Source organism: Salvelinus alpinus, chromosome 31, assembly GCF_045679555.1.
Source record: "Salvelinus alpinus chromosome 31, SLU_Salpinus.1, whole genome shotgun sequence".
In the NCBI taxonomy this organism is placed as follows: Eukaryota; Metazoa; Chordata; class Actinopteri; order Salmoniformes; family Salmonidae; genus Salvelinus; species Salvelinus alpinus.
The window spans coordinates 27,863,522-27,889,800 of record NC_092116.1 but is presented as its reverse complement, the minus strand read 5'-3'; the positions used below and the strand labels follow the sequence as shown (position 1 = coordinate 27,889,800).

Genomic DNA, 26,279 nt, shown 5'->3' with positions numbered 1-26,279 from the left:
TGAAATTCAAATGAACAAATAAAAGTTTTACACTTCAGTAACAGTTAAACATTTAATTTGGGAGGTATTTAATCTGTTATTTCACGTGTCAAGTCTCGAAATCAGACACAAACAAATGCATGTGGCTTATAATTAGACACGCCTCTCCATTCTTTTGTATGAAATTGCACAAACTCCCAACATATCGCAGTGCGTGTCGTGATAGCACATCGCTCTGAAGCCTGCAGCCTTGCAGACGCTATCTGAGGGTCTTATTAGCCCCTACACCCTCCATCATTTTCACATTGGGACACTTCTGCAAATGGCGGAAGCGTGCTTGAACACACAAATGGAGGGCAGAGGGGCGAGGGAAAGGCGAAGAGGGTGATTTGGGATTCAGCCATAGATACGACAGAGAGGAAGAGGCGAAGCAAGAGGATTTACTCCGCCAAAAATCTGGCCGCGTGAGATAAGCCCATTTTTGTATGGAGGTCTATGAAAGAGTGTCGAATTACGTGAGGTTTACTCGATCGAACATACGTTTTGTCATGTTTAGGCTGTTACAAATGTACTGATATAAGTGGATGCACGTGGAATTCCGTCAACTTTGAGAAAAACAACTTAGTTGCGCCTGTTGTTCACATGCGTATCTGCCCTGTCCTTGTCTTTAATGGTCCCACATGATCTCACTTTCCTTCAATCATTGAGGACAAGCATTTCCATTGTTAGAGCGGTCACTCTGCTATCTTGTCAATATAATAGATAATCTTTGGATACAAGCATTGTCTTCTTCTTAAAATAGGGTGCTATGGTGTGAAAATGGCTTTAAGCTATATCATCGCCATCTAGTGGCCACAATAAGTGAATGACACACAAGATTTGGGTTCAGGACTCCAGCACTGCATGTGGAGGTAAATCACCAATATTAGCGTTACACTTTTTTCAAACATAAAAGAAGAAGAAAATTGGAGCTAAAATGGAGATAGCCTCATGGAGCTGCAAATACTGTCACAGACACCGTAATGGCACAGATACAAAGATAAGAGCTCTTTCCATCTCTATGCCTACACCCCAGGGGTGTGTTCAGTTCGATTAAACGTTTGATTAAATGTTCGCTATTACAAAGATAAGAGCTCTTTCCATCTCTATACCTACAGTCGTGGCCAAAAGTTTTGAGAATGACACAAATATTAAGTTTCACAAAGTCTGCTGCCTCAGTTTGTATGATGGCAATTTGCATATACTCCAGAATGTTATGAAGAGTGATTAGATGAATTGCAATTAATTGCAAAGTCCCTCTTTGCCATGCAAATGAACTGAATCCCCCAAAAACATTTCCACTGCATTTCAGCCCTGCCACAAAAGGACCAGCTGACATCATGTCAGTGATTCTCTCGTTAACACAGGCGTGAGTGTTGACGAGGACAATCCTGGAGATCACTCTGTCATGCTGATTGAGTTCGAATAACAGACTGGAAGCTTCCAAAGGAGGGTGGTGCTTGGAATCATTGTTCTTCCTCTGTCAATCATGGTTACCTACAAGGAAACACGTGCCGTCATCATTGCTTTGCACAAAAAGGGCTTCACAGGCAAGGATATTGCTGCCAGTAAGATTGCACCTAAATCAACCATTTATCGGATCATCAAGAACTTCAAGGAGAGCGGTTCAATTGTTGTGAAGAAGGCTTCAGGGCGCCCAAGAAAGTCCAGCAAGCGCCAGGACCGTCTCCTAAAGTTGATTCAGCTGCAGGATCGGGGCACCACCAGTACAGAGCTTGCTCGGGAATGGCAGCAGGCAGGTGTAAGTGCATCTGCATGGACAGTGAGGCGAAGACTTTTGGAGGATGGCCTGGTGTCAAGAAGGGCAGCAAAGAAGCCACTTCTCCCCAGGAAAAACATCAGGGACAGACTGATATTCTGCAAAAGGTACAGGGATTGGACTGCTGAGGACTGGGGTAAAGTCATTTTCTCTGATGAATCCCCTTTCCGATTGTTTGGGGCATCTGGGTAAAAAATTGTCTGGAGAAGACAAGGTGAGCGCTACCATCAGTTCTGTGTCATGCCAACAGTAAAGCATCCTGAGACCATTAATGTGTGGGGTTGCTTCTCAGCCAAGGGAGTGGGCTCACTCACAATTTCTCCTAAGAACACAGCCATGAATAAAGAATGGTACCAACACATCCTCCGAGAGCAACTTCTCCCAACCATCCAGGAACAGTTTGGTGACGAACAATGCCTTTTCCAGCATGATGGAGCACCTTGCCATAAGGCAAAAGTGATAACTAAGTGGCTCGGGGAACAAAACATCGATATTTTGGGTCCATGGCCAGGAAACTCCCCAAATCTTAATCCCATTGAGAACTTGTGGTCAATCCTCAAGAGGAGGGTGGACAAACAAAAACCCACAAATTCTGACCAACTCCAAGCATTGATTATGCAAGAATGGGCTGCCATCAGTCAGGATGTGGCCCAGAAGTTAATTGACAGCATGCCAGGGTGGATTGCAGATGTCTTGAAAAATAAGGGTCAACACTGCAAATACTGACTCTTTGCATCAACTTCATGTAATTGTCAATAAAAGCCTTTGACACTTATGAAATGCTTGTAATTATACTCCAGTATTCCATAGTAACATCTGACAAAAATATCTAAAGACACCGAAGCAGCAAACTTTGTGGAAATTAATATTTGTGTCATTCTCAAAACTTTTGGCCATGACTGTAAACCCCAGGGGTGTGTTCAGTTTGATTAAACATTTGTTTAAATGACACGTTTCCCCAAAACGTTTTTCAACGTTTTTGAACACACTTTGTTTGTTCCATTTGGTGGGTGTGGCTTGAAGCAATGCGTAACATATTTAAAGGGCAGTGGGAGCATTCCTCAACCCACAGCCCTTGGTATAAGCTTTACCGTCTTCAACTCTCTCAAAATACATCCAGAACAAACTGTAATTAAATCAGCAATAATTTCTTTCCTCCATTCATGTAGACTAGAGTAGGGGTTTTCAAACTGGGGTCTGCGGAGTTACTGTAGGGGGCGATTTTGGGGGGTATTATTTTATATGAAAAATCATTATTTTATGAATATCGCTAGCTTCAACAGAACACCATCGTGGATAAAATGTTTATGTCTCTGTGTCCTGTATGAAGGAACATAGAGGTAGTTTCACGTCCCAATCCTAACTAGCGTTAGCGCAATGACTGGAAGTCTACAAGAACAGTTAGCATGCTAGCTGTTCCTGTTTATCCAACTCTGGGGAAGTAAATAAATGGCTTCATTGGCAAATCTCGATCTATCCCTTTAATATGGAGGAAATTACAGTCATTGGGAGCTAAATATATGGCTGGTAAGTGGACATTTTTTGGATGGAAAAACTGTTTCTGTGTAATCTTAAACAACCAAAACCGGATAGAAAGCATGCCGAAAAGATATTGAAATATATATATATATATATATATATATTTATATATATATATATTTATAATACCATCTTCAAGAACTAACAATCAAATAAAAGCTAGACAGTCAGGGAGAACTGATGCATGTTGATTTTGTTATAATGTTTGAGGAACGTAGGATTAGCCATGTCAAAATGCATAGAATTGCAGGAAATTAGCTATAACACTGCAAACTTTCCTCTCAGCTCCAAACGGTGTAGAATTGCTAGAAATAAGCTTCAAAACTGTACAAAAAAAACCCCGTTGTTCAATAGAAATATTTGAAGAATAATTTTGCTGCAACGTTCAATTAAACGGAAACGGTGCTGTTCTGAACGACCAGTTGAAAAAACGGGGAGGTTGTGGGTTGTGGGATTCTTCTTCGTTGGGGTAGCCTTACAACAGCATCATTTTCTCTAAATCGCCAAAGATACCTTTCTAGCTAATATACTATGTTATAGTTTACACTTCCTCTTCCAGTGAACTGTGGGGAGGTCAAAATAATGAAACTGTCTAAATCTATTCGTTTTAAAATGGTGATTACTTCTTCTACTTGCCGTTATCATTCACATAATTCTAACATATAATGGATGCCCCTTGGTCGCTGGTTTGCCTGGGGTGGGGTTTCCCTAGGCAACAAAAAAAAGTGTTAGAAACCTTGGACTAGAGTGCAGAATTTAGAACATCAAACTCCATCCTGGTAGGTGACATCGCCATAAAACCCCAACGAAGAAGAATTCCCCAACCCACAACCTCCCCGTTTTTTCAACTGGTCGTTCAGAACAGCACCGTTTCCGTTTATTTGAACGTTGCAGCAAAGACGTTCTATTATTTCACAGGAGGTTGGTGGAACCTTAATTGGGGAGGATGGGCTCGTGGTAATGGCTGGAGCGGAATAAGTTAAATGGTATCAAATACATTAAACACACGGTTTCCACGGTTTCCATGGTGTTTGATGTCATTCCATTTGCTCCGTTCTAGCCATTATTATGAGCCGTCCTCCCCTCAGCAGCCCCCACTGTAATTATATTGACAAGATAGCTGATTGAACTCTCTAACAATGGAAATACATGTCCTCAATTATTGAAGGGACACACTCTTTTCATAGCACTTTGATAAAAAAATATTTTCGTAGCAGGTTAGGTAAGCATTTTCACTAACCTTAACCTTAGTCTCCTAACCTGCTACGAAAAAGTCACTTAGGTATCGAAGTGAAGAGTGTTTCCCAAATGATTGACTGCAGGTGAGATCAGGTCAGACCATTCTAGCCAATGAGAGGGCAGAAATCCTCTCGCTTTCACCTCTTCCTCTCTGGTTGCAATACGTTCTATCGTACTGAACGCAGCCCAGGTGAAATTAAAACGAACACCTGCTGCTGCAGCTGATTAGGGGCGGGGAGTTGTGTCTGTTGAAGTTATTTGACCAGCTACTAGTTCAGCGGGACGCGGATGTTCCGATAGTCTGTTGTTCGCTGCCATGGCCGAACCACGAAGAGTTCAACTGACTACTCTGTCCGGTAATGTCCCCCTGCAGTCAGCCGTGGTGGTCAAACCAGCGTTACCCCCTAAAGAGGCGGTCACCGTTACGCCAGTAGCTGCGTCGACCTCATCTTCCTGGGGAAGTCCAACCAAACAACCTGTAGCCACATCGAACTCGTCATCTCAGGGTACTTCAACCAAACTGGTTAAGACCGAACGCTTTGTCCTGACGCTGTTTGAACCAGACCAGCATAGGTGTCCTGAGTTCTACTACCCTGAACTTGTTTACAAAAAGGTGAGAAAGAAAGACGCTCCGTTCCGATAGGATTGGTGTGATTGATCAATAGATTTAGACCGATCAATTATGAATGTTAAATCAACTAGGAAACTAGCCAAATGTTATTATCCTAAATACGTTTCATTGACGCAACTAATAAAGGCACTATTTTCCAGAAGAGCGTTTCAGACAAAGATGTACCAAACACAATTGAGCAGGAAAACAGAGAGAAGGATGAACTTGGAACTATCGCCAGGAGATTCGAGGATAAATATGTTAGTGGAGTTGAATATTATTATTTGGTATTACAAGCGTAATATTATGGCCAGGCACCACCGGCTATAATTACATTTTACATACATAATGACTTTTTTTCGTCCTATAAGGAGTGCCCCCTCAAAGTTGATATATATTTTCGTTAGTTTATCATACAACTGTAATAAAAATTTCATGAATTGTAACCACTTAATGGATATCCATAATTTCTAAGCTCACTAGATGGAATCACACCATTTTAAAAGCCCTTTTCATCGAGAATGTTACAGACTGGACTATATATAGTAACTGACTGAAGAGATGGTGATTGGGTCTGAATTCAGTGCCCTTGTCTTTAACCGCTCTATGCACATGCCAACACATTTCTCAGCCTTTGAAGCATTCAGCAAATGTTGTTTATCATTAGACATATTCTCCGGACGTATACATAGGGAATTGTTTATATGTTAAATGTTTATTTTCAATTATGTTTTCGTCAGAAAAGTTTGAAAAAAAATTGTTTGAAGTACCTTATTTAACACATAGAAAGATGCAAATAATATTTTCAACACTCTGTTACGTTTAAGTCCGGTTGTGGTATTCCTTAACAAAATGAAACCAAAAGATTTAGGCTGATCTGATCCAGTGTACAATTTTTATTTGCCTGATATGCAAATATGTGCATATTTAATTATCACCTGATCTGCGTACTTAAATATAATATTTCAGAAAAAAATGATACAAAGAAAAGTATATTTGTCCACATCTAAATTGGTAAAAGTGTATTGTGATATGATAAAAATATGTATTTATTAGTGTGGTGCTTGGCCTTAAGACTGTTTAAATATTGGTTGTGTACCAAATGCCACCCTATTCCCTGTATAGTGCACTACTTTTGACCAGAGCCCTATGCCACCCTATTCCCTGTATAGTGCCCTACGGCTCCCTATATAGTGCACTACTTTTGACCAGAGCCCTATGGCACCCTATTCCCTATATAGTGCACTACTTTATACCAAAACTTTAGGGATTAGGGTGCCATTTGGGATGTACCCTATATAGTGCACTACTTTTGACCAGAGCCCTATGGCACCCTATTCCCTATATAGTGCACTACTTTATACCAAAACTTTAGCGATTAGGGTGCCATTTGGGATGCAGAAAATGGTCATTGTTTTAATGCCTTATTGCCTTGATGAACACCCCCTGTCTTTCTCTCTCTCGTACTCTTTTGCTCTCTTGTTCTTTCTCTCTCCAGGGATGTGGGAACAAACGTAAGAAGGATCGTATTCAGGATCTAGTGGATATAGGCTATGGTTATGACAACGAGGACTCTTTCATCGACAACTCCGAGGCAGTAGGTTCAGTTTACCATGTTTATTCTGGTTCAGTTTAGAGGTCGACCGATTATGATTTTAACGCCGATACCGATTATTGGAGGACCAAAAAAGCCGATACCGATTAAACGGACGATTTTTATTTTTTTTATTTGTAATGACAATTACAACAATACTGAATGAACACTTATTTTAACTTAATATAATACATCAATAAAATCAATTTAGCCTCATAAATAATGAAACATGTTCAATTTGGTTTAAAAAATGCAAAAACAAAGTGTTGGAGAAGAAAGTAAAAGTGCAATATGTGCCATGTAAGAAAGCTAACGTTTAAGTTCCTTGCTCAGAACATGAGAACATATGAAAGCTGGTGGTTCCTTTTAACATGAGTCTTAAATATTCCCAGGTCAGAAGTTTTAGGTTGTAGTTATTATAGGAATTATAGGACTATTTCTCTCTATACGATTTGTATTTCATATACCTTTGACTATTGGATCTTCTTATAGGCACTTTAGTATTGCCAGTGTAACAGTATAGCTTCCATCCCTCTCCTCGCTCCTACCTGGGCTCGAACCAGGAACACATCGACAACAGCCACCCTCGAAGCAGCGTTACCCATGCAGAGCAAGGGGAACAACTACTCCAAGCGAGTGACGTCAGAGCGAGTGACGTTTGAAACGCTATTAGCGCGCACCCCGCTAACTAGCTAGCCATTTCACATCGGTTACACCAGCCTAATCTCGGGAGTTGATAGGCTTGAAGTCATAAACAGCGCAATGCTTGAAGCACAGCGAAGAGCTGCTGGCAAAACGCAGTAAAGTGCTGTTTGAATGAATGCTTACGAGCATTCTGCTGCCTACCATCGCTCAGTCAGACTGCTCTATCAAATCATAGACTTAGTTATAACATAATAACACACAGAAATACGAGCCTTAGGTCATTAATACGGTCGAATCCGGAAACTATCATCTCAAACACGGAACCGTTACGTATTTTATCTAACGGATGGCATCCATAAGTCTAAATATTCTTGTTAACATTGCACAACCTTCAATGTTATGTCATAATTACGTAAAATTCTGGCAAATGAGTTCGCAATGAGCCAGGCGGCCCAAACTGTTGCATATACCCTGACTCTGCGTGCAATGAACGCAAGAGAAGTGACACAATTTCACCTGGTTAATATTGCCTGCTAACATGGATTTCTTTAAGCTAAATATACAGGTTTAAAAATATATACTTCTGAGTATTGATTTTAAGAAAGGCATTGATGTTTATGGTTAGGTACACATTGGAGCAACAACAGTCCTTTTTCGCGAATGCGCACTGCATCGATTATATGCAACGCAGGAAACGCTAGATAAACTAGTAATATCATCAACCATGTGTAGTTAACTAGTGATTATGATTGATTGTTTTTATAAGATACGTTTAATGCTAACTAGCAACTTACCATGGCTTCTTACTGCATTCGCGTAACAGGCAGGCTCCTCGTGAGGCAGGTGGTTAGAGCGTTGGACTAGTTAACCGTAAGGTTGCGAGATTGAATCCCCGAGCTGACAAGGTAAAAATCTGTCGTTCTGTCCCTGAACAAGGCAGTTAACCCACCGTTCTAGGCCGTCATTGAAAATAAGAATGTGTTCTTAACTGACTTACCTAGTTAAATAAAGGTGTAAAATTGATTATGAAAACTTGAAATCAGCCCTAATTAATCGGCCATTCCGGTTAATCGGTCGACTTCTAGTTCGGTTTACCATGTTTGCTCTGGTTCGGTGTACCATGTTTCCTCTGGTTCGGTGTACCATGTTTCCTCTGGTTCGGTTAATCGGTCGACTTCTGGTTCGGTTTACCATGTTTGCTCTGGTTCGGTGTACCATGTTTGCTCTGGTTCGGTGTACCATGTTTCCTCTGGTTCGGTGTACCATGTTTCCTCTGGTTCGGTGTACCATGTTTCCTCTGGTTCGGTGTACCATGTTTGCTCTGGTTCGGTGTACCATGTTTGCTCTGGTTCGGTGTACCATGTTTGCTCTGGTTCGGTGTACCATGTTTGCTCTGGTTCGGTGTACCATGTTTGCTCTGGTTCGGTGTACCATGTTTGCTCTGGTTCGGTGTACCATGTCTCTGTGTGCAGGTGGTGCTTCCTTGTTATAGTTGCCTGGATACTTAGCTCTCAATATTGTATAAATATTGTTTATAATTTTAAAATATACACGTTACCATTTGTGTAGTATTCCAGCCTATCTGACCACCAAGCTGGTCTGTTTAGTATAGTACTGTAGTATAGTACCGTATTATACTGTAATATCACCCCCTCCTGTCCTCTGAGCACCAAGCTGGTCTGTTTAGTATAGTACTGTAGTATAGTACCGTATTATACTGTAATATCACCCCCTCCTGTCCTCTGAGCACCAAGCTGGTCTGTTTAGTATAGTAATGTAGTATAGTACTGTATTATACTGTAACATCGCCCCCTCCTGTCCTCTCTGCAGTATGATGAGTTGGTCCCAGCCTCTCTGAACACTAAGCTGGTCTGTTTAGTATAGTAATGTAGTATAGTACTGTATTATACTGTAATATCACCCCCTCCTGTCCTCTCTGCAGTATGATGAGTTGGTCCCAGCCTCTCTGAACACTAAGCTGGTCTGTTTAGTATAGTAATGTAGTATAGTACTGTATTATACTGTAATATCACCCCCTCCTGTCCTCTCTGCAGTATGATGAGTTGGTCCCAGCCTCTCTGAACACCAAGCTGGGAGGGTTCTATGTTAATTCTGGACCGCTCCAGTTCCGCCAGGCCTCTGATACGGAGACAGGCGACGACTTCATGACCAAGAACCAACAACCCAAGCCCTCTAAAGTAATTAAAACTCTATGGCTGCGTCCCGTTCCAAATAGCACCCTATTCCGTCTATAGTGTACTACTCTTGGCCAGAGTGGTCTCTGAATAGGGTGCTATTTGGGATGCGGACAATATGTATGATCATAACTGGATTGCGTTTGTGAATAGAAAATGTTCCAGTTCAGACATTCTTTGTTTTGTTCCAGAAACGCAGGAAGGAAGAGGGAAAAGTGAAGAGGAGGAACCACCCTGGACAGGTGGCGACTGAAAACCCTACACTGTCAAACACTGGGTGAGAGACTGACTCATGATCAGTTGATTGACAACTATAGATCATAGATTGTCCATTTATGCTCCCTCTCTCTGTGCTCCCTCTCTCTGTGCTCCCTCTCTCTGTGCTCCCTCTCTCTGTGCTCCCTCTCTCTGTGCTCCCTCTCTCTGTGCTCCCTCTCTCTGTGCTCCCTCTCTCGGTGCTCCCTCTCTCGGTGCTCCCTCTCTCGGTGCTCCCTCTCTCGGTGCTCCCTCTCTCGGTGCTCCCTCTCTCTGTGCTCCCTCTCTCTGTGCTCCCTCTGTCTGTGCTCCCTCTGTCTGTGCTCCCTCTGTCTGTGCTCCCTCTGTCTGTGCTCCCTCTGTCTGTGCTCCCTCTGTCTGCGCTCCCTCTGTCTGCGCTCCCTCTGTCTGCGCTCCCTCTGTCTGCGCTCCCTCTCTCTGCGCTCCCTCTCTCTGCGCTCCCTCTCTCTGCGCTCCCTCTCTCTGCGCTCCCTCTCTCTGCGCTCCCTCTCTCTGCGCTCCCTCTCTCTGCGCTCCCTCTCTCTGCGCTCCCTCTCTCTGCGCTCTTTCTTCCCCAGTGTTCTACCTGACAAGAACATGTGGGAGGAGAAACCGAAGAAGAAGAAGAAGCCAGCTGGTCCTCTGAGTGTCACAGACATGCTGAGAAAGTTCCAGAAACAGAAAGACAAAGAGAAACTGAAAAGGGAGAAAGAGGGTGAGCAACAGAAGTTCGGTCTGGGGAAGACTACACTACCCACAACCCCCTATGTTTCTGCAGACCCTGCTGGGGGCGGCGCCAACTTGGCGGACCCTCTGCTCAGCTTGATCGGATCGACCAATGACAGGGCGTTTCTCCAGGCAGCCAGCACTTTGGACTTTGACCTCGATCTAGACACCCTATTGGATGCCTCCGCTGAGACGCTGGCCAATCAGGTAGTCGTCGCCATGACCTTAACCAATCAGGAGGTCAACGCCAAGACCTTGGCCTACAAGGAAGTGAACGGTTTGATACTCTACCATACTTTATTTTTCATTTTCATTGATATTTGTTTTGTGTTGATAATGGTACATTTGAAGTCCAATAATTACAACATACTATATATATATGCTGTTGTTCCAGGACTCGGTGCAGGGGGTGACCCCTCTGCTTCCACCCTGGAGAGCCACACACAGACCCCCATCGACCCTATCCCTCAACCCCAGGACCAGATTGACCTTGTCCCTGAATCCATCTCCAAGCCCCAGGCCCCAAAACCATCTACACAGCCACAGCCAGTCTCTGGCCCACAGGTCCAGCCCCTGTCACAGCCCACTCCCCTGCCTGAAGGTCTGTCACCAGCCATGGAGAAAAGAGCTCAAGACCTGGCCCTGGTATGGTCCCGGACATTGGGCTTTGCGTTATGCTGTGCCCTTATGTTGTTGAGTGCCACATTGATTGATGTATTGGTTGATCTTGTTCAGGCTGCTAAGGGGTTGGAGGGAGAGTCAAAGGTCAAGTTCTTCACACCAGAGGTCAACACCATCCTACTGGAGTAAGTCACTTGGTTTGGTTTCATGTTTAAACTACTATCAAAAACATTGTCTCATACAAGTCCCATAACAATGTTCAGCCTTACGAGTAATGGATGTGTGTGTGGTCCTCAGCATTGAGCTGCAGTGCAGAGATGTGAGTGGCCAGGTGCGTTCTAAGGTGTACACACACCTTGCCTCATTCCTCCCCTGCAGCAGAGACACACTGCTGAAACGGGTCAAGAAACTACTGCTGACACAGGTAACACAGGATGGCTCGTCCTCTGTTGTGTGTATGTGTGTGTGTGCAGGCGCAAATCTTTGTCTGTGGTTTAGGAGGAGCCTCTCCAGAGGTTGAGGCAGGCAATCGACAAGGTGATGCCGGAACAGATCTCCCGTTACCACGACGACTGCCAGGCCCACGCCCAGGCCAGGGCCGCTAAGTAAGTCACCATGGCAACTATCGTCAACACACAGCACATAATAAATCATAGTCCACTTATTAATGTGCAACTTGGAGTGATCTTGCTAACCCGTGTGGCTGGCTGCCGCGCTAACCCGTGTGGCTGGCTGCCGCGCTAACCCGTGTGGCTGGCTGCCGCGCTAACCCGTGTGGCTGGCTGCCGCGCTAACCCGTGTGGCTGGCTGCCGCGCTAACCCGTGTGGCTGGCTGCCGCGCTAACCCGTGTGGCTGGCTGCCGCGCTAACCCGTGTGGCTGGCTGCCGCGCTAACCCGTGTGGCTGGCTGCCGCGCTAACCCGTGTGGCTGGCTGCCGCGCTAACCCGTGTGGCTGGCTGCCGCGCTAACCCGTGTGGCTGGCTGCCGCGCTAACCCGTGTGGCTGGCTGACCGTTCCAGGATGGTGGAGGAGAGTAAAGAGCGAGAACAGAAGGAGAACACGGGGTCAGAAGAGGAGGGGGAGGAGAGGAGTGGCAAACGAGTGGTGGGCCCCAGGAAGAAATTCAGATGGAACCAAGAGATCAGGTTACTTTTTCATGTTCAGAATGATGAGTAAACATTTAACACACACACATACGTTTAAACACCTATGGTGACTATCCTATCTTGCCCGATAGGGAGTGCCTGTGCATTGCGGTTCGGGTGCGGATGGACAGATTCCAAGTGGAGAAAGGGAAAACTGAGACGCAGGGACCGGAGGAGTTCCTGAAAGCTTTCTTGGACACAGAGATCAAACCCCTCTGGCCTAAAGGCTGGATGCAGCCCAGGTACACACACACACGCAAGCACAACCTTCAAATATTCCACTTTACTTGTTCATGCGTCTTTTACTAGTGTTTTGGTTCCTCAGAGTGCTGCTAAAGGAGAGTAGAAGATTCCACTGCCCCACTGCACCTCTACAGCAGTAAGTATCCTCCATAGAACTAGGAATTATAACTTTTTTCTCCATAAGATCTCTTTGGTGGCGTCCACCGAAATTCTTTAGTAGCTCAACCAAGGTGTTGCTGCTGGGCTGGCGCTCTCTGACTGCATCACACAGATGCAAACAGTTTTTCTTTTTGTAAGGAGTGCAATAAGTAATGTTAGTGAAGGAAAACGTGTTCCCTCCCACAGAGTGAAGAGGAAGTTGAAGTCGGAGAAGAAACGGTACTCTTTGGGCAGTGCTCCAACTCTTCCAGGGACCTCCAGTGGGCCTGTGGAGCCTCAGGTTTTCCTAGGAGTTCAACCCCAGAACGGATCACCTCTTCTGGGCTCAGGCGTATCCGCAGCCCCTCAGAATCTCGATGACTCTCTGGACCAGGGTCGCATCCTCACACCCCCCTCTTTAGGGGTTGTGAAAGAGGAGCTAGCTGAGCTGAGGGGGGAGGAGAGTTGCAGGGCTGATTCTGGTTTCCCCATCGCTGTGTTGACCCGCTACGATGATTTGAAACCTGTGCCTGTCAGCACGTCAGCCAATACCAACACACATGCTCAGTCAACGACCGCGAACACACACCCTCAGACGAACACTCACTCCCAGTCTCCTCTGACCGTGCTACCTGACCAGGCGCTGGCGCAAGTCCACAGCCACAAAGACTACATTTCCCAGGGGCACCTAGCATTGACGCAGGACCTTTCACTCCAGAATGGCCACCCTCCTCCACCACAGAAGAAGAAGAAGAAACGGGTAACCACATTATTCCAAGTTGACAGATGGGTAGAATGCATTATAATGTGTTTGTGATTAGAGTTGCAAAATTTTGGGAATTTTAAATAAATTCCCTGGTTTCCCCGAAATCCCGGTTCTAGGTTTCTAGAATCAGGAGAGAATAAGCAGAAAATCCGGGATTCTCCAACCAGGATTTCTGGAAAGTTCCAGGAATTTTGCAACCCTAGTTGTGATGCATAAAGCCATTTGGTTTATTTGTTAGTTCCGGATTCTGAAAGTCATAGGCTTTGTCCCAAATGGAAGCTTTTTCCCTATGAAGTGCACTACAATGTGAATCGGGTGCCATAGTTTGTTTGTTGTTTGCAGGTTTCTGAGGTGTCTGTGCTGAGCTTGCCTGCTCCAGAACACAAACCCACTCCTGGTCTTCCTGGAATCCCTCTACTCCATGCCCTGGGTTTCCCGCTTTCCGCCTTCGGACCAGGAACCATGGGAACGCTGACCCAGTCGCAACATTCCAAAGACGCCCTGGTCACCGGCACCACCCCTGGAACGTTCCACCACGGACTCACGCACAGTAAGTGTGTGTGATGCATCTACGGTTGTATTTAGCATTCGAGGGGATTGGCCTGAGAAAATGCCCTGTCAATGTTCAACTGGACTTCACTTACTAGCGGCACTGTTGACTTAAAGGGATGCTCACTCACTTTCTGCATCCTTCCCTTATGAAAAAAGACTGCAGTCTGAGTGCAGTAGAACTGCAGTCTGAGTGCAGTAGAACTGCAGTCGGAGTGCAGTAGAACTGCAGTCGGAGTGCAGTAGAACTGCAGTCGGAGTGCAGTAGAACTGCAGTCGGAGTGCAGTAGAACTGCAGTCGGAGTGCAGTAGAACTGCAGTCGGAGTGCAGTAGAACTGCAGTCGGAGTGCAGTAGAACTGCAGTCGGAGTGCAGTAGAACTGCAGTCGGAGTGCAGTAGAACTGCAGTCGGAGTGCAGTAGAACTGCAGTCGGAGTGCAGTAGAACTGCAGTCGGAGTGCAGTAGAACTGCAGTCGGAGTGCAGTAGAACTGCAGTCGGAGTGCAGTAGAACTGCAGTCGGAGTGCAGTAGAACTGCAGTCGGAGTGCAGTAGAACTGCAGTCGGAGTGCAGTAGAACTGCAGTCGGAGTGCAGTAGAACTGCAGTCGGAGTGCAGTAGAACTGCAGTCGGAGTGCAGTAGAACTGCAGTCGGAGTGCAGTAGAACTGCAGTCGGAGTGCAGTAGAACTGCAGTCGGAGTGCAGTAGAACTGCAGTCGGAGTGCAGTAGAACTGCAGTCGGAGTGCAGTAGAACTGCAGTAGGAGTGCAGTAGGAGTGCAGTAGGAGTGCAGTAGGAGTGCAGTAGGAGTGCAGTCGGAGTGCAGTCGGAGTGCAGTCGGAGTGCAGTCGGAGTGCAGTCGGAGTGCAGTCGGAGTGCAGTCGGAGTGCAGTCGGAGTGCAGTCGGAGTGCAGTAGGAGTGCAGTAGGAGTGCAGTAGGAGTGCAGTAGGAGTGCAGTAGGAGTGCAGTAGGAGTGCAGTAGGAGTGCAGTAGGAGTGCAGTAGGAGTGCAGTAGGAGTGCAGTAGGAGTGCAGTAGGAGTGCAGTAGGAGTGCAGTAGGAGTGCAGTAGAACTGCAGTCGAACTGCAGTCGTACTGCAGTCTGAGTGCAGTCAGTGGTCTTTGTAAGGGTTTCTGCACTCGTCTCTCCCTACGCCTCTCTCAGGAATATTACATGTTTTTACCTTTAGTCATCTCTTCTTCATTTTCTCCTCTACCTCAACACCAGGTAACGAACATGATACCTGGTCGTTTTTATCTTGATATTTCACATCAATAAATATATTGATTACCTGATCAGATGTATTGATCAGAGAAGTATTGATTTTTAGATGGCAGCCAGCTGGTGGGAGAGGGACCCAACGCTCAGAGAAAACTACAGTGATCCAACCCTCCGACAGTGAACATCTAGAATGGATTCAGAATGGACACGTGCAGTAAAAAAAAAAAAAAGTTTGGGGGAAACTTGTGAAAAAGTATAATCAGAAAACTGGATGTAAAAGGCCTATTGAGCCTGGAATAATGATCTTGGAATGGGCACCTATAAGACATTGGAACTTCTGAGCCCCTGCTGATCAGATTTGATGGAACATTCCTCGTCAGCAATGGGATGGGGTGAAACTTTTAAATGGGTCACAGAGCTGCATGTATATCACTGGCTAGCACAGCGGTGTTATGAGGAATGTTACACTTACTGAATTGAATGTGTTTTTGCCATATTAAGTATTATAGTTTGTATGGTTATTCAAATAATGTAACCACATTGGTAGCACGTTGTAATAAAGCATTTAAAATTAAATTAAATATTAGTGTGTTTATTCATTTACTCCCACATTTACTCCCACAATGTTAGCTTGTATTCACATTTATAAACTACTTAAAGTATGTAATCATTTGTAAGATGTTTATAGGTCCTTATAAACCATTTAGGCTACTGCTAATCATTAAAGTAGTTTAATATGGACTCAGCATACAAAATGAGGGCTATTTATACCTTATAAATATTTTTTATTAATTGACCTGGGCCCGGTTTCCCAAAACTGTCGTAATACATTTAAAGTTCATAACTGTGCACTCTCCTCAAACAATAACATGGTATTCCTTTACTGTAATAGCTACTGTAAATTGGACAGTGCAGTTAGATTAACAAGTTAGTCATATCTGATATTGGCAGAAAGCTTATGTCCTGGGAAAATTTTCTTGTGACCTACAACCTTATGCTAATCACATTAGCCTACGTTAGCTCAACCGTCCTGCAGGGGACCCACCGATCCTGTAGAGGTTTTAACCTCAAGGATCTGCCCCTTTTTTCCCATTTTTGCCAAGTACAGAGAGATCCTTGATGAAAACCTGCTTCAGAGTGCTCAGGACCTCAGACTGGGGCGAAGGTTCACCTTCCAACAGGACAACGACCCTAAGCACACAGCCAAGACGATGAGTGGCTTCGGGACAAGTCTCTGAATGTCCTTGAGTGGCCTATCCAGAGCCCGGACTTGAACTCAATCGAACATCTGTGGAGAGACCTGAAAACATCTCTGCAGCAACGCTCCCCGTCCAACCTGACAGAGCTTGAGAGGATCTGCAGAGAAGAATGGGAGAAACTCCCCAAATACAGGTGTGCCAAGCTTGTAACGTCATACTCAAGAAGACTCGGCTGTATTCGCTGCCAAAGGTGCTTGAAAAAGTACTGAATGAAGGGTCTGAATACTTATGTAAATGTGATATTTCAGTGTTTAATTTTGTATAAATTGGCCAAATTTCTAAAAACCTGTTTTTGCTTTGTCATTATGGGGTATTGTGTGTACACTGATGAGGGCAAAAAATAAGGCTGTTAACAAAATGTGGAAAAGGTAAAGGGGTCTGAATACTTTCTGAATTCACTGTAATGGTATATTGTATAGATAATATATGAATAGAAAACCTGTGTACAGTAGTAATTATATAGGATGAGCCTTGACTACAATACAGTATATACAGTTGAAGTCGGAAGTTTACATACACTTATATTGGAGTAATTAAAACTCGTTTTTCAACCACTCAACAAGAAATCTGTGAACAAACAGTCTACCTCTACCCACCCTGACTGCTCTGTAGACATTACACCCAGCTAACAGAACATCTGAGTCCACCTCTACCCACCCTGTCTGCTCTGTAGACATTACACCCAGCTAACAGAACATCTGAGTCCACCTCTACCCACTCTGTCTGCTCTGTATACATTACACCCAGCTAACAGAACATCTGAGTCTACCTCTACCCACTCTGTCTGCTCTGTAGACTTTACACCCAGCTAACAGAACATCTGAGTCCACCTCTACCCACTCTGTCTGCTCTGTAGACTTTACACCCAGCTAACAGAACATCTGAGTCTACCTCTACCCACTCTGTCTGCTCTGTAGACTTTACACCCAGCTAACAGAACATCTGAGTCTACCTCTACCCACTCTGTCTGCTCTGTAGACTTTACACCCAGCTAACAGAACATCTGAGTCCACCTCTACCCACTCTGTCTGCTCTGTAGACATTACACCCAGCTAACAGAACATCTGAGTCGACCTCTACCCACCCTGTCTGCTCTGTAGACATTACACCCAGCTAACAGAACATCTGAGTCTACCTCTACCCACTCTGTCTGCTCTGTAGACTTTACACCCAGCTAACAGAACATCTGAGTCCACCTCTACCCACTCTGTCTGCTCTGTAGACTTTACACCCAGCTAACAGAACATCTGAGTCCACCTCTACCCACTCTGTCTGCTCTGTAGACATTACACCCAGCTAACAGAACATCTGAGTCGACCTCTACCCACCCTGTCTGCTCTGTAGACATTACACCCAGCTAACAGAACATCTGAGTCCACCTCTACCCACTCTGTCTGCTCTGTAGACATTACACCCAGCTAACAGAACATCTGAGTCCACCTCTACCCACTCTGTCTGCTCTGTAGACATTACACCCAGCTAACAGAACATCTGAGTCCACCTCTACCCACCCTGTCTGCTCTGTAGACATTACACCCAGCTAACAGAACATCTGAGTCCACCTCTACCCACTCTGTCTGCTCTGTATACATTACACCCAGCTAACAGAACATCTGAGTCTACCTCTACCCACTCTGTCTGCTCTGTAGACTTTACACCCAGCTAACAGAACATCTGAGTCTACCTCTACCCACTCTGTCTGCTCTGTAGACTTTACACCCAGCTAACAGAACATCTGAGTCTACCTCTACCCACTCTGTCTGCTCTGTAGACTTTACACCCAGCTAACAGAACATCTGAGTCCACCTCTACCCACTCTGTCTGCTCTGTAGACATTACACCCAGCTAACAGAACATCTGAGTCGACCTCTACCCACCCTGTCTGCTCTGTAGACATTACACCCAGCTAACAGAACATCTGAGTCTACCTCTACCCACTCTGTCTGCTCTGTAGACTTTACACCCAGCTAACAGAACATCTGAGTCTACCTCTACCCACTCTGTCTGCTCTGTAGACTTTACACCCAGCTAACAGAACATCTGAGTCCACCTCTACCCACTCTGTCTGCTCTGTAGACATTACACCCAGCTAACAGAACATCTGAGTCGACCTCTACCCACCCTGTCTGCTCTGTAGACATTACACCCAGCTAACAGAACATCTGAGTCCACCTCTACCCACTCTGTCTGCTCTGTAGACATTACACCCAGCTAACAGAACATCTGAGTCCACCTCTACCCACTCTGTCTGCTCTGTAGACTTTACACCCAGCTAACAGAACATCTGAGTCCACCTCTACCCACCCTGTCTGCTCTGTAGACATTACACCCAGCTAACAGAACATCTGAGTCCACCTCTACCCACTCTGTCTGCTCTGTATACATTACACCCAGCTAACAGAACATCTGAGTCTACCTCTACCCACTCTGTCTGCTCTGTAGACTTTACACCCAGCTAACAGAACATCTGAGTCTACCTCTACCCACTCTGTCTGCTCTGTAGACTTTACACCCAGCTAACAGAACATCTGAGTCTACCTCTACCCACTCTGTCTGCTCTGTAGACTTTACACCCAGCTAACAGAACATCTGAGTCTACCTCTACCCACCCTGTCTGCTCTGTAGACATTACACCCAGCTAACAGAACATCTGAGTCTACCTCTACCCACTCTGTCTGCTCTGTAGACTTTACACCCAGCTAACAGAACATCTGAGTCCACCTCTACCCACCCTGTCTGCTCTGTAGACATTATACCCAGCTAACAGAACATCTGAGTCTACCTCTACCCACTCTGTCTGCTCTGTAGACATTACACCCAGCTAACAGAACATCTGAGTCCACCTCTACCCACCCTGTCTGCTCTGTAGACATTATACCCAGCTAACAGAACATCTGAGTCTACCTCTACCCACTCTGTCTGCTCTGTAGACATTACACCCAGCTAACAGAACATCTGAGTCCACCTCTACCCACCCTGTCTGCTCTGTAGACATTACACCCAGCTAACAGAACATCTGAGTCCACCTCTACCCACCCTGTCTGCTCTGTAGACATTACACCCAGCTAACAGAACATCTGAGTCTACCTCTACCCACTCTGTCTGCTCTGTAGACATTACACCCAGCTAACAGAACATCTGAGTCTACCTCTACCCACTCTGTCTGCTCTGTAGACTTTACACCCAGCTAACAGAACATCTGAGTCTACCTCTACCCACTCTGTCTGCTCTGTAGACTTTACACCCAGCTAACAGAACATCTGAGTCCACCTCTACCCACCCTGTCTGCTCTGTAGACATTACACCCAGCTAACAGAACATCTGAGTCCACCTCTACCCACTCTGACTGCTCTGTAGACATTACACCCAGCTAACAGAACATCTGAGTCCACCTCTACCCACTCTGTCTGCTCTGTAGACATTACACCCAGCTAACAGAACATCTGAGTCCACCTCTACCCACTCTGTCTGCTCTGTAGACATTACACCCAGCTAACAGAACATCTGAGTCCACCTCTACCCACTCTGTCTGCTCTGTAGACATTACACCCAGCTAACAGAACATCTGAGTCCACCTCTACCCACTCTGACTGCTCTGTAGACATTATACCCAGCTAACAGAACATCTGAGTCCACCTCTACCCACTCTGACTGCTCTGTAGACATTGCACCCAGCTAACAGAACATCTGAGTCCACCTCTACCCACTCTGACTGCTCTGTAGACTTTACACCCAGCTAACAGAACATCTGAGTCTACCTCTACCCACCCTGTCTGCTCTGTAGACATTACACCCAGCTAACAGAACATCTGAGTCCACCTCTACCCACTCTGACTGCTCTGTAGACATTACACCCAGCTAACAGAACATCTGAGTCCACCTCTACCCACTCTGTCTGCTCTGTATACATTACACCCAGCTAACAGAACATCTGAGTCGGGAACAGAGACACACAGAACCAGGATTCAGATATAATCAATATGTCATCATGTGATTGTGAGACCAGTATTTCAATCAAATCTAGCTTTTGGATCAAGCTTCTAGCATTGAAATGACATAATTCCAAGGCCACTATTTCAAGAGCTCATATCAGATGGAGCGTTCAAGGTAATATTAGATGAGCGCCGCTTCCTGGTGTAGCTACTGACAGGCCTGAGTTGGATGGAGATGAGATTACTTCTAACAATACCCCTCTGCCTGTACGAGGAAGTGGCAACACGGTACCTTGACAATAGTGTAACAATAACATAAAGTCCATCAACGTTTCATCCATGTCAGCAGCACCTGTAGAGCTGTTTAAAGCTACTGTTTAAAGCTGTTAAGAGCAGTGAGTATAGTCTGATGGAGAATCAACCAATTCCCAGTATCAACCCCCATGGCTATATATTGTCAGTTCTCACATGCTCTGTATGAGACTACAGTGAGAGCCAGGTTTGAGGAGAGAATGTTTGTACTTTTAAGCCAGATATGTAGCTGGCATATATACGACTGAAATTATTATCCGTAGAGCGTGGAGACGGGAGTGGACCTGAAATAATGCATTGCAAATTTACCTGATTTGTTGTAGAGTATGAATCCGTGATTTAAAGTCCCTTTTAAGTTGCTCAGATTGCTGTAGTTTAATATCATTTGACCCTATATGGACAGTGATAGCTGAGGCAGTCAGGTGTTCACTAATGAGTAGCGGTAACATACAGTTAATGTCCCTGATCCGGGCACCCGGGTAACAGATGGTCTCTGCTTTCCTAATAGAAACATTTTGGATCATGGATGAGCCCACGATAAGGATAGTGGGACTGCTGCTTGGTACATTTTTTAAAGTTGTGTCTCTCTTGAGTTATCTTCCTCCTAGAAAGTTGTTTGGTTGTTTGGTTGTATGGCTGTATGGCTGTTTGGTTGTGAAATGTTTAGATGGCCAGGGGTCCACTTGCTGGATAGGTTCTAGTCGTCACCGTGGGAACGGGAGTTGTTTGTTCCTTTGGGGCCAGAGGCAGAGAACTCCGACTCTTCCAATATCCGGTATCTGTTTCCCAGTTCCAAGGCATCACTTTGCCTTGGTGTTTTCCTGCCAGGGTTTTTTGGTTTCCGTACAGTAATCCTCCTGAGGCAGAGCGGAGGGAGTGGAGCAGGCCGGGTGCTTGAGTATGGCTCCCGGTAATGGCCAGGGCTCTTCTAGCGGGATCGAAGGATGTCTCACAGCTGCAGGCTCTTACGAGGCCGCGGTGACAAGCCATGGGCAAGTGGCTTTGTTCACCACGTTTTTGGCGGACTCAAGTAAAGAGTCAATCAGCTGTTCATCTTCTTTAATCTGATGAAGAATAGACACTCTACCCTCCAATTCAGTGATTTTTCTGGGTCAGTTGCTGGCATTTCGCACATCCAGGGGTGAGTATGGTCATTACTCTGTTGTTAGCTAGCAATGCTAACTAGCTTTGGTGTGGGGGTAGGCACGCCTCCTGAGTCTGACTAGGAGCCCACTCCTTATTCCTCTTCTCCTGTGGTGGCGTCTTGGAGCAGCCCCCGGGATCAATGGAACTCCCTCGGGGAGTTCAAACAAAGGATACAATTCTGGGAAATTGAAATTCTGTTTGAAATGCTGGTGAGTGATCGCCGATCTAATATCCAAAAGTTATTTTCGACTGTAGGTAATAATACAAGTAACGTAGAAATAACACAAGAAAAATCTATATATACAGTGGGGAGAACAAGTATTTGATACACTGCCGATTTTGCAGGTTTTCCTACTTACAAAGCATTTAGAGGTCTGTAATTTTTATCATAGGTACACTTCAACTGTGAGAGACGGAATCTAAAACAAAAATCCAGAAAATCACATTGTATGATTTGTAAGTAATTAATTTGCATTTTATTGCATGACATAAGTATTTGATCACCTACCAACCAGTAAGATTTCCGGCTCTCACAGACCTGTTAGTTTTTCTTTAAGACGCCCTCCTGTTCTCCACTCATTACCTGTATTAACTGCACCTGTTTGAACTCGTTACCTGTATAAAAGACACCTGTCCACACACTCAATCAAACAGACTCCAACCTCTCCACAATGGCCAAGACCAGAGAGCTGTGTAGGGACATCAGGGATAAAATTGTAGACCTGCACAAGGCTGGGATGGGCTACAGGACAATAGGCAAGCAGCTTGGTGAGAAGGAAACAACTGTTGGCGCAATTATTAGAAAATGGAAGAAGTTCAAGATGACGGTCAATCACCCTCGGTCTGGGGCTCCATGCAAGATTTCACCTCGTGGGGCATCAATGATCATGAGGAAGGTGAGGGATCAGCCCAGAACTACACGGCAGGACCTGGTCAATGACCTGAAGAGAGCTGGGACCACAGTCTCAAAGAAAACCATTAGTAACACACTACGCCGTCATGGATTAAAATCCTGCAGCGCACGCAAGGTCCCCCTGCTTAAGCCAGTGCATGTCCAGGCCCGTCTGAAGTTTGCGAATGACCATCTGGATGATCCAGAGGAGGAATGGGAGAAGGTCATGTGGTCTGATGAGACAAAAATAGAGCTTTTTGGTCTAACTCCACTCGCCGTGTTTGGAGGAAGAAGAAGTATGAGTACAACCCCAAGAACACCATCCCAACCGTGAAGCATGGAGGTGGAAACATCATTCTTTGGGGATGCTTTTCTGCAAAGGGGACAGGACGACTGCACCGTATTGAGGGGAGGATGGATGGGGCCATGTATCGCGAGATCTTGGCCAACAACCTCCTTCCCTCAGTAAGAGCATTGAAGATGGGTCGTGGCTGGGTCTTCCAGCATGACAACGACACGAAGCACACAGCCATGGCAACTAAGGAGTGGCTCCGTAAGAAGCATCTCAAGGTCCTGGAGTGGCCTAGCCAGTCTCCAGACCTGAACCCAATAGAAAATCTTTGGAGGGAGCTGAAAGTCCGTATTGCCCAGCGACAGCCCCGAAACCTGAAGGATCTGGAGAAGATCTGTAGGGAGGAGTGGGCCAAAATCCCTGCTGCAGTGTGTGCAAACCTAGTCAAGAACTACAGGAAACGTATGATCTCTGTAATTGCAAACAAAGGTTTCTGTACCAAATATTAAGTTCTGCTTTTCTGATGTATCAAATACTTATGTCATGCAATAAAATGCAAATGAATTACTTAAAAATCATACAATGTGATTTTCTGGATTTTTGTTTTAGATTCCGTCTCTCATAGTTGAAGTGTACCTATGATAAAAATTACAGACCTCTACATGCTTTGTAAGTAGGAAAACCTGCAAAATCGGCAGTGTATCAAATACTTGTTCTCCCCACTGTATATATTTAAAGATGAATACAAATGTTATAACTAAAATATAGTCATTGCATAATAATTCAGCTCGCTGAGTCAATACATGTTAGATTCACCTTTGGCAGCGATTACAGCTGTGAGTCGTCTTGGCTAAGTCTATAATAGTGTTGCACACCTGGATTGTGCATATTTGCCCCTTTATTCTTTCAGAATTCCTCAAGCTCTGTCAAGATGTTGGGGACCATGGCTAGGCAGCCATTTTCAAATATTGCCATAGATTTTCAAGCTGTTATAAGTAAAACTTGTAACTCGGTCACTCAGGAACATTCACTGTCTTCTTGGTAAGCAACTCCGGTGTAGATTAGGCCTTGTGTTGAAGGTTATTGTCCTGCTGAAATGTGAATTCCTCTCTCCGTCTCTGGTGTGAATCAGGATTTCCCCCTTAGGATTTTGCCTGTGCTTAGCTCCACCCTGTTTCTTTTTATCCTGAAAAACTCCCCAGTATTTGCTAATGTCAATCATACTGTACCATGAGGCAGCCACCGCCATGCTTGGAAAATAAGGAGGCAGATACTACTCAGTGATATGTTGTGTTGGATTTGCCCCAAACATAAGGCGCTGCATTTAGGCTAAAAAGTGTATTCCTTTGCTGTGTTTTTGTTGCATTATTACTTTAGTGGCTTATTGCATACAGGATACATGTTTTGGAATATTTTTTTATTCTGTATGTTTGTATTCTTCTTTTCACTGTGTCATTTAAGTCGTTATTGTGGAGTCACTACAATGTTGTTGATCCATCCTCAGTTTTCTCACATCAAAGCCATTGAACATTCAAAGCCAATCACCAATGGCCTCATGGTAAAATCCCTGAGCAGTTTCCTTCCTGTCCTGCAGCTCAGTTCATAACGATGACTGTGTCTTTGATGTGTCTGGGGGGTTTAATACATCGTCCACAGATTCATTATTAGCTTGACCATTCTTAAAGAGATATTCAATGTCTGATTTGTTATTGTTACACATCTACCAATCACTGCACTTCTTTAATTTTGTGGGGTGGCAGGTATCCTAGTGGTTAAAGCGTTGGGCTAGTAACCGAAAGGTTGCTGGATCAAATCCCCGAGCTGACAATCTGTCGTTCTGCCCCTGAAGGCAGGCTGTCATTGTAAATAAGAATGTGTTCTTAACTGACTTGCCTAGTTAAATAAAGGTTAAATAAAAAATTAGGCTTTCCAAAAGCTCCCTGGTCTTTGTAATTTAATCTGTGTTTGAAATGTAATACTTGACTGATGGACCTTACAGATGTTGTATGAATGGGGACAGAGGAAGGGTAAGTCATTCAAAAAATAAAGTAAACTGCTAAATTTGCAAAATTGTACTCTAAATAAATAACTAAATAAATACTTATGCAACGATTTTAGTTTTTTTTTTTTTTTTTTCATTAAAAGAAATATACATTTTCTTCTACTTTTATATTACAGACATTACAGACAAGAAATCTAAATTAAATACATTAATGAAACACATTAAATGTGAAGAAATCCAATTTATTATTAAGTATTATTATTATGGCTGTAGACTTTAGTTGCAAGTCATTTTAGAAACAAACACACACAGTATTTATAAATTAGAGGTTGGGCCAGTTTTAAACATTCCATAACGGTCATTATCTAAAGTGAATTACAGGGGAGAAGAATGTGGAAAAACTGAACACAAATAACAAGAGACCTATCTGAAGACAATGCATTTCAAACTAAGGTTTCTTTCTTTTCTCAGTTACAGACTAATGTTTATATATGGTTATATACAGGTAAGATATCATTTGCTCTCATCAACGTGCTCACAGTTGAATAATTGTTTAATTTAAGGCTTAGAAATGTAAGCATTTCTTTCAAAAAAAATCTTTAATCTATGATTACAGTGGATAGAAAACATATTGATGTTGTTTTACTGTAGGCGAACTAGGCCTAGGCGACCCCTATGTCTCAAACATGTACAACAACAAAAAACATTCTATGTGTGTACGCTCGTGGCCTAATAACAACTTTACAGCGTCACAACACCGCTACTAAAGTAGCGGTTTCAGGTTACAAATGAACAAGGGGATATTCACAGGAATTACGTCTCAAACGACTCACTATGCCCTATATAATGCACTACCCTATGGGTCCTGGTCAAACATAGTTCACTACATATGGGAAAGGGTACCATTTGGAACGTATAACACTACATAGCGGATACAATTATTTCTCTAAAGTTGTCTCTTTCCAGACAGACAAGGCGATACAACACAGCGGTTGACGCTTGACACGTCCATCCCTCTGGGCACTCTCATTGGACAATCACAGCTCAATCTCTACCGTGACTGGCTGCGAAAGATGTCAATCAAACTCGCTTTCGAATATTGGGACTTGGAAATAACTTCTTCCTACGCGTCAGAGAAGTTTTGGAACACTGGCCAAA

At 44.5% G+C, this 26,279-nt stretch overlaps 1 protein-coding gene across 1 annotated transcript; it reads left to right on the top strand.

The window, feature by feature from the left end:
* Positions 1-4,795: 4,795 nt before the first annotated feature.
* Positions 4,796-15,862, top strand: LOC139561509 (ubinuclein-1-like). Its single transcript, XM_071378688.1, has 16 exons — positions 4,796-5,189; positions 5,348-5,446; positions 6,685-6,783; positions 9,480-9,623; positions 9,812-9,897; positions 10,454-10,878; positions 10,996-11,246; positions 11,337-11,407; positions 11,520-11,646; positions 11,721-11,827; positions 12,243-12,368; positions 12,461-12,610; positions 12,694-12,747; positions 12,957-13,509; positions 13,858-14,065; positions 15,396-15,862. Exons 1-16 carry the CDS (start codon positions 4,893-4,895, stop codon positions 15,446-15,448), a joined length of 2,850 nt encoding a protein of 949 aa, XP_071234789.1. The 5' UTR covers positions 4,796-4,892; the 3' UTR covers positions 15,449-15,862.
* The last annotated feature ends 10,417 nt before the right edge of the window (positions 15,863-26,279 follow it).

Excerpts from the sequence above, each read along its gene's own strand:
- LOC139561509 (XM_071378688.1), top strand. The coding sequence starts at position 4,893 with ATGGCCGAACCACGAAGAGTTCAACTGACTACTCTGTCCGGTAATGTC. Across the intron at positions 9,898-10,453 it reads CCTACACTGTCAAACACTGG|TGTTCTACCTGACAAGAACA; the intron begins GTGAGAGACTGA and ends TTTCTTCCCCAG. Across the intron at positions 12,369-12,460 it reads AGATGGAACCAAGAGATCAG|GGAGTGCCTGTGCATTGCGG; the intron begins GTTACTTTTTCA and ends CTTGCCCGATAG.